The sequence below is a fragment of the Otolemur garnettii genome, unplaced genomic scaffold (assembly GCF_000181295.1).
Source record: "Otolemur garnettii isolate 467f Iridium unplaced genomic scaffold, OtoGar3 scaffold00087, whole genome shotgun sequence".
Lineage (NCBI taxonomy): Eukaryota > Metazoa > Chordata > Mammalia > Primates > Galagidae > Otolemur > Otolemur garnettii.
In genome coordinates, this window is record NW_003852482.1 from 7,453,045 (window position 1) to 7,465,302 (window position 12,258).

Below are 12,258 nucleotides of genomic sequence, written 5' to 3' on the forward strand. Positions count from 1 at the left end.
ACTGATGTGAGAGGGCTCAGCAGCCCTTGTGTATATCAGGAGCCACTTCTCCAGTGTGGCATGGAGTGCCCCCTTGATTTAAACACTATCCAGTTTTGTAACATCAGCGGGGGACATTTCTGGGCCACAAAAGATACAGCAGAAGCATTAGATAGGGCCCCACATACCTTTGTTTTCAGGGCTAAGGGGCCAGAAGCTGTGTGAAGAAACTCACTGGGACCCACTCTCCCCAGCTGGGGAACAGGGAAGGATCCTCTCCACCCCAGGCACCTTACCCTGGGACAGGCTCAAGGGGGCAGTGTCCCTGAGCTGACAGAGGTGAAGACTTTCCTAGGTCCAGCTCTCCAAACACTCTCTCGACTGGGCTGGTGTCATATCAAAGCAAGGCCCAAAGGCTGCATCCTAACATTCCTGAGGTCACTTTCCAGAACGTAACTTGCCCACAGTGTTTACTGCCCTTTGTCATAGCTTTCCCCACAGGCGTTAAGTTTCTACTGCACTTGAGCTGGCCTGTGGTCCCAGCTACTCTGGAGGCTGAGGCAGGAGGATCACTTGAGACCAGGAGTTCCAGGTTATACTGAGCTATAATCACACTGCTGCAGCCCAGCGGGGGATGGGGGGTGGCAGTGGATAAGAATGAGACTTAGTATCTTTAAAAAAAAAATTCCTGTGCACTATCTCACCCCTGTTACAGGAAACAAGTTTCTCCTAGGTAAAGTTGTAGCAGGAAGAGCCAGAGGGAGGTGTGATTCCCAAACCTCACTCACTTCCCCCAGGCTCTCTGGGTGCTGAATAGGTGTAGAATAAGGCTCTCACAGCATCAGCTCTTGGGATCAGGCTAATTTTCATTGGCACTAAATTTACAACAGAACAAAGGAAGAAAGCTACACTTTTGGGGGGCTGCACCTTGCAGATGTACTTTCTGAGGCAGGTTTGTGAGAAGAATCACAGGCAGGACAGGCCTGCCAGTGCTGGACCGCAGACACTCCCCTCTGAGGCTGCAGGGTGGCTTCCTGGCTGGCCCCTCAGAGGCGCTGTTGGCTCCAGGCCCAGTTGCAGAGCAATGGGCTAGAGACAGAGCCTGGGGCACAGAGTCGCTGGCCACTGAGCGCTTCCTGCTCCCACTTGTTTGAGGTGAACCACCACAGACTTGTATTTTGGCTTCAAATTCCAGCATCTGAGTTTGACTGAGCCTGCAAGAGCCAGGTATGTTTCAAGGAGGAAACAAACAGTTTAAGACAAAGTGGTGCCTATTTCTATCCCACCTTCCTGTAGTATAAGAAATGTCTCCAAACCTCCAAAATAAATCCTCTAGACAAAATTCATTCTCATCTTCCATGTTAAACAAGAAGTCAGTCATGAAACATGTACCATGGCATTTCATAAGTATATGACTTTCAAATGTGAGCAAAGCTAAAAATACTCCATAGTAAGAGGGATGAGGGAAATGGAGGCAAGGGGACAGCTCCGAGGTGAGACAAGGCGGCAGATGACCAGAGGGCCCCAATGGGCAGGCCCTGGTCACCCTTCAAGTTGAACATGTTTCTGTATGCTCATATCTTATGGGAATTTACATGTGTTTTTAAGGTAATATATAAAATCTCAAGTTCTCCTGTCCTCCCAAAAAGCTCCCGCAGTAAACCACCCCCCAAAAAGGCAGGGGCTGTAAAACACCAGCATCAGAGACCAGCTGGCGTGGACAGCAGAGGCTGCAGTATAGAAAGGGCTGGCCCCATCAGGAGCCTGGGGCCTGCAGGCAGGTGGCTGCTTATCTCAGTGGCCAGTGGGGGCCAGCCTGTGGGTTGTCTGGCTTCACCCATTGCTCACACCAGACTCTGCTTCTCTGGGCAGCAGCTGGTTCCAGGAAAGGCAAGTTGCTGACTAGTGTGAACAGGGGCCCAGGCCACCTCTCTCCGTCAACTCAGCACCCTTGGTGCAGATGGGCTCAAGCTTCAGAAGTCAAAGACCCCTCCTGCACTGGTCATTTGTGACATGACCTCCACGGCTCCAAAGGCCTGTGAGGACAGAAGACCCTCCCGGCTTGCCCCCAGGGTGGGGACAGAAATCAACTGCAGTAACCACAGAGGCAGCAGTATGGGCTGCAGGGGATGTATCGGTGTTTATTACGACATTCTAAATACAAGCTAGACCCAGCACGCACAGCACAACCTGCACAGCGGACTCTGCAGTGGCCACTCTCAGAAGATGTGGCCAAGGCCAAGAAACACCCCAGGGGGCTGCCTGCCTTGGTGGGAAGGACAGGATCCTGGTAAATCAAGATCCCAGAAGCGCCTCTGCTGGAATGACCTACTGAATCCCCCAACACCTGCCTCCACAGAAACCCGAGGCCACAGTACTTTGGGGGCTTGGGCCCAGGGCTCCCACCCCCACCTGGCTCCCCAGGGCTGGGATGCCTCTGGAAACAAGCCTTGGCTTTGGTGCCCTGAGCGGCAGGACGGAAGCCAGTTTCTCCAGTACCAGCACCCAGGGAAGCTGCAGTAGCAGCAAATGACAGCGGCATGAGGTATCTGTTTCTTCGTCTGGGTCCCTGGAGGGGCTCAGCAACTACTCCATGGGGAGTCTGCAGAGCTGCAAAGCGAACAACAGACCGTCCAGGGGAGGCTCAGTGTGACAGAGACACTGGCTCCCTCTGAGCGCCCCTACTGGTGTGTGCCAGTTACTGAATCTAGCCTCTAGCCTGCGCAAAACCGCTGCAAACGCCCAGGACTTCAGGAGCCTTTCTGGTGATGAGGAAGAGATGCATGGATGAAGCAGGGCCATCAGGAAAGGCTGGTGTGAGCCCCTCACTGCCTGGAGCTTTCAGCCGCTCCTCGCCTGCTCCGACCAGCATCCTCTGCACATCTTTGGGGAAAATGCCTGTGAAGCAGCAGCAACTCCACCCCAGGTCACAGCCTCTGACGGAGGAACAGCGCCAGGCCCCAGGAACAAAAGCTGGGCCCGAGGCAGCAAGGCGGCAGGTTTGAGGGACACAACGATGACAGTGACTGGCGTGGGCACTGCTAGGACAAAGACCCAAATTAACGTCACAGAGTCTTGATTGTTTAGACAAGCCTGACGTGAACGTGCTCCGAGTGCAGCACTGCTCACTGGGCCACACCACATCCTATGTCCTTAAGCACCAGGGTGTCTATGGAGGCTGCTCGCCACTGGGGGCACGCACACCCTCCCCCAGGAGAAGGAAAGCTCAAGGCCTGTGGGCACAGCCACAGTTCCTCTCCCAGCCTTGAAGAAGGTATGTTCAGAGATGTTCTCTTTGGACACTCAAGGGGACAGGAGAGGGTATCTAGAGGAGAGGAAAGGACCCAAGTTCCCTGGAGGGGCCCAGATGGGGCCACTTACAGTCTGGTCCACAAGTCACAGGGCCCGGGTCTCAGCTTCAATTTTTTGCTCCCCGTGTAAGCTCTCTGGGTCCTGTGGCTGGGCCACACTCTGTCGGATGGCGATCTCAGGGCCACCTCCATACAGGTTGTTCAGGTAGGCCCAGGTCTCCTCAGAAATCTGCCCATAGTCAGCTCCTGCCAGGCACAGAGGCAGAGCTGGGTAGAGGCTGGGTGGGGAGGGATGACCACCAGGCAGCTATAAGAGCCGTCAAATGTCAAGTCTCAGCATTTCTGGGAACATCATTCATTTTGCCTCAGAGACCCCAGAGGACACAATCCCTGGCTGTGTCCCTTGTTTCTCAGGGGTGGGGTTGACAGCAACACAGAACAGACAGTAGCCAGTGGAAAAGATGGGAGAGCTACAGGGCCTGAAGGACCAAGGCAGAGGCTAAGCTCCTGACTCTGGATGGGACAAAGACTGGGCAGCTCCTAGGTAGCCAGGAGGGCAGAGTGTCTGGAGGTCCGGGCAGACTCACCCTGCCTCAGCTGGACATGGCCGCTTCCTCGGACCTGCGCGATTCTGCTATTGTCGATGGGCCCAGGGGGCTCTGGAACAGACACGATGGGCTCAGCGCCCCAGCCCCTCCCAACTCCCACCAGAGCCATTCTCAGGTGACACTCAGCAGAGTACAGGCCACAGAGGCTGGCCAGGCCTCAGGGTTGGCAGGAAGACTTTAATGGGACAAGGAACCTGGGTACCAAACGCTCCTCTGCAGGGGGTAGGAGGGGCCGAGGCAACCTTGGACCCCACAGAGGAAGTTTCTAGGACACACGTGAAAGTTTCAGACACCAGCATGTTGTTGCAGGAGCCAGTGGCAAGTGGCAGCATCCTAATCTGACACAGCTACCCTTGCAAGGCCCTCTTCCCAGGCTCTGTCACATTTAATACTCAGCAACCGCAGACTGGTTGGCGCTTGTGCCCTGCTCATACAGCAAACATCCTGTGCACGGGACATACTGGCTCTGCCAACCCTGCAGGGGCCCCAAACCCAGGTCTGAAAGCCAAGTGAGGGGCTTGAAGGTGGCCATGGGCAGCCAAGGCTCAGCTTAACTGCTCTTTGCTGGGGATATGGGGGGACCCTGGGACTCCCTGTTTCTGTCTCTGTCAATCCAAGGATCAGACAACATTGTCCAAGTCATTCCTTGAAAGTCTGGAGCCATCTATCAGCCAAAACCTATAACCTAAGGCAACGGATCCCTAAGGACAGCAGTCTGCTCTGGGCACCTGTAGGGGGCGGGATGAGTGCATCTCCTGCCACTCCCCGAAGCAGAGAGGCTCAGCAGAACCACAGCCTGACTTGGAGCAGGGACCAGCAGTCCCAGCTTGGGGTAGAAGAGCATCCATGCTCTCTGCTCAGCCCCAGAAAACACAGGCCCCAGGCACCCCAAGAAGATCCAAGACCTCCCTCGAGCCACCCTCATCTGCCAGCATCCATGGTCTCCCAGGGCCTGAGTGCCAGGCCCTGACTCACCACTGTCCTTCCCCTTGACGAAGGCCTCCCACTCCCGGAACCACTGCATACTGATGCAGTAGATGACACTAGGGGACTCCTCAGCCTGGAATGCCTTGTTCAGCTGGGCAAGGTGGTGGGGACGGAAGGAAACAGGAGGACAGGGTCAGCATTTTGTTTACCTTTACCATGAATTTCCCAAGGGCCCCACCACATCCCTCACAAGAACATCTGACACTCAAAGTAGAAAATTTCCAATTCCCAGGCATGTTCAAAGACAATGAGCAATCCCAGCACTCAGAGGACCACAGGGAACATTCTGCGAGTCTCTTTCTAATAACTTTTGTATATATTTACTCACACTTTCTCTTTTTTGAGACAGAGCCTCAAGCTGTCGCCCCAAGTAGAGTGCTATGGCATGACAGCTCACAGCAACCTCCAACTCCAGGGCTCAAGCGATTCTCCTGCCTCTGCCTCCCAAGTAGCTGGGACTACAGGTGCCCGCCACAACGCCTGGCTATATTTTGGTTGCAGCCGTCATTGTTGTTTGGTGGGCCCAAGCTGGATTCAAACCCGCCAGCTCAGGTGTACGTGGCTGGCACAGGTGCCTGTGTTGAGCCACAGGCGCCGAGCCTACTCACACTTTCTTATGAAAGATAGATCACAGCTATAGCCCAGGATGAAGGAGAGAAATGGAGTGAGAAGGGAGGGGAGAGGGGAGGTTTGATAGAGGGAGGGTAAACTGTGGGATCACACCTATGGAGCATATTGCAAGGGTACAAGTCAAATCTATCAAATATAGAACATAAATGTCTTAACACAATAATCAAGTAAATGAGGCAAAAGCTATATTAATTAGTTTGATGTAAGCATTCCAAATTGTATAAAAAAATCAACACATTGTACCCCACATATGCATAAATGTGTTCATGATCTATGTATATATGACTTAATAAAAAAAAATAACTTTTGTAAGCCCACTGAAATCACATGGTAGACACTGCTTCCCCGCCCACTAGCACACGTCTTTTGCTCACATCACTGATTGTTCTTACAGCATTATTTTCTGAGGGCCACAAAGTGCCAAGTCCCTCAGGGTCTTCTAGATGGCCTTGACCTTCTACCTGTCTTGGGCTGAATCTAGGCCCATCTGTCTAAGAGCTGAGCAGATGGCCCAAGGGCTTGGCCACTGTGTGGGCCCTATAGGCCTTCAGCCCACTGCACCCCATCCCCCTCCATCGTTGTGACAAATCCATTAGAAGCAGCACTGTAAGGCTCAGTGCCCATAGCTCAGTGGTTATAGCACCAGCCAAATGCACCAGGGCTGGTGGGTTCGAACCGGACTCTGGCCTGTTAAACGACAACAACAACAAAAAAATAGCCAGGCATTGTGACAGGCACCTGTAGTGCCAGTTACTTGGGAGGCTGAGGCAAGAGAATTGCCTAAGCCCAAGAGTTTGAGGTTGTTATGAGCTATGATGCCACAGCACTCTACCAAGGGTGACATAATGAGACTCTGTCTCATAAAAAAAAAGAAGGAAAAGAAGCAACTGCGCTACAGGGAGGGCGTGTGCCTGGCAGCTGGGCACTCACACACAGTTTCTGTTGCAGAAATCCCTCCTCTAAATGGGATCACACTGAGTCCTGTCCCGTAATTTGCTTTTTTCACTGACAGGCCTGGCAATGTCTGGGAGTCACTTAGATTGTCACAGGCATCTAGTGCATAGAGGCCAGAGATGCTGCTAAATGTCCCACAGCATACAGCTCCACAGTGAACAGCTATCAGCCCAGGTGATAGAGCCACAGTGGACAACAGGACATACTTGCTCTATTCCTTCACTAGCTGCTTGGTGGCACTAAGTGCTGGGCCCTAACCTGCTAAACCCAGGAAAAGCCCTCTTAAACATCTTATCCATCTATTCGCCTGCAGAACAGAGCCTGACTGCTCAGGGCCCTTTGTCTCCAGGTCCTTGTGTGACCCCTCCCAGGTGTACCTTGATGAAGGTGTCAATCTCTGTCCTCCTGCGCCTGGCCAGTGCCTCAATCTCCACCTGGCAGATGGAGCACACATACAAGTGGTTCACGGCAGGGCCACCCCCAAACCTGTACCAGGGTGGGAAGGAGAGAAGCACGAGCCCTGAGAGGAGGTGGGGGAACCAGCCTCCACCTGGCAGGCTCCTCCTGCCCTACCCCAGCACCCCGAAGGCCTGTGGTGCCCATCTGTCCTCCTCACAGGGCTGTTTCACCAGGCTGGCAGGGGCACCATGCACACTGGACCCAGCAGAGCCTTCCTGCCCTGGGGACTGGAGGACAAAGGCCTCCTCTGCTGGCTGCTGGGCAGGAGCCATGCTGGCCAAGAACTGCCCTAGCTGCACCCTTAAGACAACGTCACGGGGAGGCTGCAGGTAGGAGGGTAAGTGTCCCAAGGATGCCACAGGATTTGGGGACCCATCTCCTAGAGTTCCTGACTTGCCCACTGGCAGCTGGGCTGGGAGACACCTACTCCTGACTAGCACTGGGGGCAACAGAGCCCCCAGGGAGATGTGGTCAGCCTCCCCTCCAGGCTTGTCTGACCACACCCCAGCAGTGACAGATGCCACCCTCCTGGCTTCAGAGTGACCAATGCCTGGGTTGGTCCCTATGGAAGAGCCTTTGGTCCTGGCAGACCTGAATGTGGAAGCCCCCAGACTAGATCAGCTGCCCCCATCCTGCAGCCCAAACCAAAAGCCACCTGAGCCAAGTACAAGGCAGAGAGAAGCCCTGCCACCCACCAGCCCCTGCCCTGAGGCCAGCACCCCCAGGACTTTCCCTGCAACAGGCTAATGTGCACACTTTTGCTTGGACCAGTCTCCTGTCCTTTGTAATTGGAAGGACCCAACTGGGCTCCCACAACAACATGGCCATTTCAGTGAGACACAGCTGGAGGAGGGGCTGCCACTGCCCACAGCAGGACGGCATGGGGTCCTGGTGGCTTTCTTCCTCCCCTATGCAGCTGGGCTGGACTGAGGCCAGCTCTAGCACTCACCTGTTGTAGAGGTGCTCCCAGACGTTCTGGGGCAGGATGACCACCAGGTCATCAATGTAGTGGTACTTGTTAGGTGGGATGCCTGGGGAAGGAGCACAGGGAGGGGAAAACTGGGGTTCAGCTGGCCACGCACTGCCCTCCATGTACTCCCACCACAGGGAGGGCGCCTCACCTCCATGAGAGCAGAGGAAGGTCTGGTTGGTGATAGGGCCTGGCTCTGCAAAGGTGTTGAACTTGTTGAGCCACTCACGGGACACGTAGAACCGCAGCAGGCTGGGCTCCCGCATGGCAGCCAGGGACACCACCTGCTGCCGCTCACGAACTGCCTCCTCACTGCTCTTCCTGGGGGGAGGGAGGAGGGAGCTTCTGTGCCCAGGCCACTGCTGTGCCAGTGTGCACAGAGCCTTCCCCACCCCAGCATGCCTGTCCAGCACTGCTCACCACCCTCTTGAACACCCTGGTAATTGACCCTACTCTGACTGTGGGACCCCACAGAAAGGTCAACCCTGCGCCTTGGCTCCCCACAGCAGCCAGAGGGCTCTTTCTTAAAAACCCAAATCCTTGGCCAGGAGCCATGGCTGAAGCCTGTAATCCCAGCACTCTGGGAGGCCAACGTGGATGGATTGCTTGAGCTCAGGAGAGCCTGAGCAAGAAGGAGACCCCATTTCTACTAAAAAATAGGAAAATGAGCCAGGCATCATGGCCTATAGTCCCAGCTACTCAGGAGGCTGAGGCAAGAGGATTGCTTGGGCCTAAGAGTTTAAGGTTGCTCTGAGTTATGACGCCATGGCACTCTACCCAGGGTGACAGAGTAAGACTCTGCCTCAAAAAAAAAAAAAAACACACACAAAACAAGAAAAACTCCAAACCCCTTCTCAGCTCACACCTTCCAGGCCCCTTCCCACCACACCCAGGGGTAGGGGCAGGGTGTCCAGGCCCACGGGTCCCGGGGACTGGGGCGATTGCTGCCCTTCCACAGACCTGTAGAAGAGCACGTATCCCTCAGCATTCTGCACCACTGTCTCATGGACCTCGGTGACATACTGGTCATCAAACTCATACCACTGCCCATTGATCACGTTCTGGCAGTAGGCGATGTAATGCCCACCTGTGGCAGCAGAGCAGGCGGGTTACAGGGACCCTGGGAGGTGGGGGGTGGGGGTGGGGACAGGGTGATACTCACTGCCTGCTGTGCCGTGGTGGCAGATGACAGAGAGGAGGTCATAGGTGGTGATCTGGGATGTGCACTCCTTGGCAAGGAAGGGGCGCAGGTCAAGCCCCTCCAGGGGGAAGGAAACGTGGCTGCTGATCTTGAACGAGTATGTGACCTCGTGCCGAAAGCGCTTCAGGTGAACACAGAGAATCTTTGGAGGGGGTGGAGAGGGAGCATGCCAGTCAGGCCTGGATCACCTGCTATAAACGCCCTTGCACTTGATCTGGCACAGAAGCCTCGGCTAGCTGACTCCACAGGGACCCTTGCACTTGACCTGGCACAGAAGGGACCCTTGGCCCAGTCAGCCTCGGCCAGCTGACTCCACAGGAACAAAGAATTACATGTGGGAGCCATATCAGGCTCACGGTGAGCCACACTTCCAGACTCTGCTGTCCAGAGGGACTGTCCTCTGCTAACAACAGGGGAACCTGCACCTGTCCTACCTGAGGCAGTGCCTCTGCACCTCCCTATACCCACCTCCCATGGGCTCTCACAAAACATGTTGAGAGATGAACAAGCTGAAGCCATAAAGGGAGAGGGTACCAAGTCACAAACTGGAAAACGTGCCCCTGCTGCCTTTCCCAAGAGGTCTCTCAGCCAAAGCAACAGCCTGCCTGGGCCCCCATAGTGCAGAACTGCAGAGGTGAAGGGGATCAGGCTTCACGGCACTGCAGTGGCCTGGCACGCCATGAGACACTGGCATGGAGGAGCCTCCCGCTCACCTCGGGCAGACGCAGGACTTTGCAGTACTTCACTCCGTTCCGCAGCCTAGGGGACATTGCGAGTGAGGTCAGTGTCCAGTGTGGGGTGCAGAGGCAGGGAGCAGGCCCCCACCCAGGGTACTTCCTGGAGGGCTAGGATGGGCTCTCTGAGGGAGCCCCCATGGTAAAAATGGGAAGTCAGGGAGAGGCCCTGGAACACACACTCACTTCTTACACCTCTCACAGCTGTACATGTTGTCACCTAGGGCAATAAAACAAAGGGTCAAAAGTTAGCAAGGAAGGGACATGGGAATGGGAAAGGGCAAGGAGAATGATTTATGCTTAAGAAATAAAACCCAGCTGGGTGCAGTAGCCCTCACCTGTAATCCCAGCACTCTGGGAGGCCCAGCTGGGGGGACTGCCTAAGTTCAGTTCAAGCCCAGCCTAAGCAAGACAGAGACCCCATCTCTACCAACAAGAGAAAAAGCTGCCGTGGCCATCTATAGTCTCAGCTACTCAGGAGGCTGAAGCAGGAGGACTGCTTGCACCAAGGAGCTTGAGTTTGCTGTGAGCTATGATGACACCACTGCACTCTACTGGGGAGACAGAGCAAGACTGCCTCATAAATAAATAAAACCCAGAAGGTTTGAGAGAGAAAGCCTGAATTGGACTCTCAAAGACAGCACCATAAAAAGTAAAAAATGGATATATTTGACCCTACAAACATTTTCAACACCTATACAGACATCATCAAACAAAATCAAAAGGCAAAATGGGAAGAAAATACAATATTGAAGACGGAAAACATCTTAAAATCTTAAAATGCTTTTTATTTTTTTAACTTGTTCTGCTACCCAGGCCGGAGGGCAGTGGTGTAATCACAGCTCACTGCAGCCTAAACTCCTGGGCTCAAGCAGTCCTCCTATCTCAGCTTTCTGAGTAGCTGGGACTAAAGTGCGAGCCCCCACACCTGGCCAACTTTCACTTTTTGTAGTGATGGGGTCTATGCTGCCCGGCTGGTCTCAAACTCCTGGCCATATGCAATCCTCTTGTCCTGACCTCGGGGACAGGAGTGAGCCATCCCACCTGACCACAATCTTAATGTATAGTTTCCCCCACAAAAATTTTTCCCACAAAAATTAACTCAAAATAGATCAAAAATCTAAATTTAAGGGCTACAATTCTGAAATTCTTAAGAGAAACCCGAGAAAAAACTTTTTCCCACAAAAATTAACTCAAAATAGATCAAAAATCTAAATTTAAGGGCTACAATTCTGAAATTCTTAAGAGAAACCCGAGAAAAAACTTCATGACATTGGATTTGGTGATAATTTCTTGCATACAATACCAAAAGCATAGGCAACAAAAGCAAAAGCAGATAAACTGGACTGTAACAAAATCGAAAACTTCTTCTCGACACAACAGAATACAGAGCAATCTACAGAACAGGAGAGAATGCAGCGCGTTTACGGTCATTTCTCTAAAAGGGGTTAACATCTAGAATATATAAAGAACTCCTACAACCCAAACAGCAAAATAAGCTGGTTACAAAATGGGCAAAGAATTTGAAGTAGACACTATTCTAAAGAAGGTGTACAAATGGCCAATGCACGCATGAAAAGGTGCTCAGCGGGACTAGTCATCAGGAAAATGTAAATCAAAGCCAGGATGAGATCTCATCTCCCACCCACTGGGACAGCCACTATGTGAAATCGCCCAGAAAATGACAAGTGTTGGTGATAATGTGGATAATCGGGAACACTTGTGCTCTGCTGGTGGGCACATAAAGGTGTGAAGCTTTATACATAAAGGTGTGCATGGAAAACAGTATAGGGGGGCCTTAAGAAATTAAAAATATAATCGGCAGGTGACCTGGCAATTCCACTTCTGGATATATACCCAAAAGGGCTGGAAGAGAAGGTATTTATACACCTATGTTCACAGCAGCATTATTCAAAACATCTGGATCATGGATACAACCTGAATGTCCACTGATGGGTGAACAGATAGAGATGTGGTATAGCCACAGAATTATTCAGCCTAAAAGAAAAATTCTGACTCCTGCTACAATGTGGATAAACCTTGAGGACACTACACTCAGTAAAAGAAGTCACAAAATGCACTGCATGATCACACTTAGATGAGGGGGCCAGAGTAGCCAAGTTCATAAGACTGCAAGTAGAGGCGGCACCTGTAGCTCAGTGGGTGGGTGCCAGGCATACACACGGGGCTGGTGTTTGAACCTGGCCTGGGCCAGCTAAAACAACAATGACAATGGCAAACAAAAAAATAGCCAGGCATTGCAGTGGGTGCCTATAGTCCCAGCTACTTGGGAGGCTGAGGCAAGAGAATCGCTTGAGCCCAAGAGTTTGAGGTTGCTGTGAGCTCTGACACCACGGCACTCTACTAAGGGCGACACAGTTAAGAGTAAGACTGTCTCAAAAAATAAAAATAAAGGCTCGGCGCC

General features: G+C 52.9%; 1 protein-coding gene across 8 annotated transcripts in view; it reads right to left on the reverse strand.

Annotated features, from left to right (window-relative positions):
* Nucleotides 1-825: 825 nt before the first annotated feature.
* Nucleotides 826-12,258, reverse strand: part of USP20 (ubiquitin specific peptidase 20) — a 53,492-nt gene continuing 42,059 nt past the window's right edge. For all 8 annotated transcript variants that reach the window (XM_012808275.2, XM_023516155.1, XM_023516154.1 and 5 more), the window contains 11 exons: nt 10,020-10,053; nt 9,813-9,858; nt 9,061-9,241; nt 8,859-8,985; nt 8,050-8,219; nt 7,878-7,959; nt 6,847-6,955; nt 4,874-4,976; nt 3,878-3,949; nt 3,361-3,536; nt 826-3,017 (listed from right to left, as the gene is read on the reverse strand). In XM_012808275.2, the coding sequence (XP_012663729.2) occupies nt 3,376-3,536; nt 3,878-3,949; nt 4,874-4,976; nt 6,847-6,955; nt 7,878-7,959; nt 8,050-8,219; nt 8,859-8,985; nt 9,061-9,241; nt 9,813-9,858; nt 10,020-10,053 (1,085 nt within the window). In that variant the 3' untranslated portion in view covers nt 826-3,017; nt 3,361-3,375. The remainder of the gene's footprint in view (nt 3,018-3,360; nt 3,537-3,877; nt 3,950-4,873; nt 4,977-6,846; nt 6,956-7,877; nt 7,960-8,049; nt 8,220-8,858; nt 8,986-9,060; nt 9,242-9,812; nt 9,859-10,019; nt 10,054-12,258) is intronic.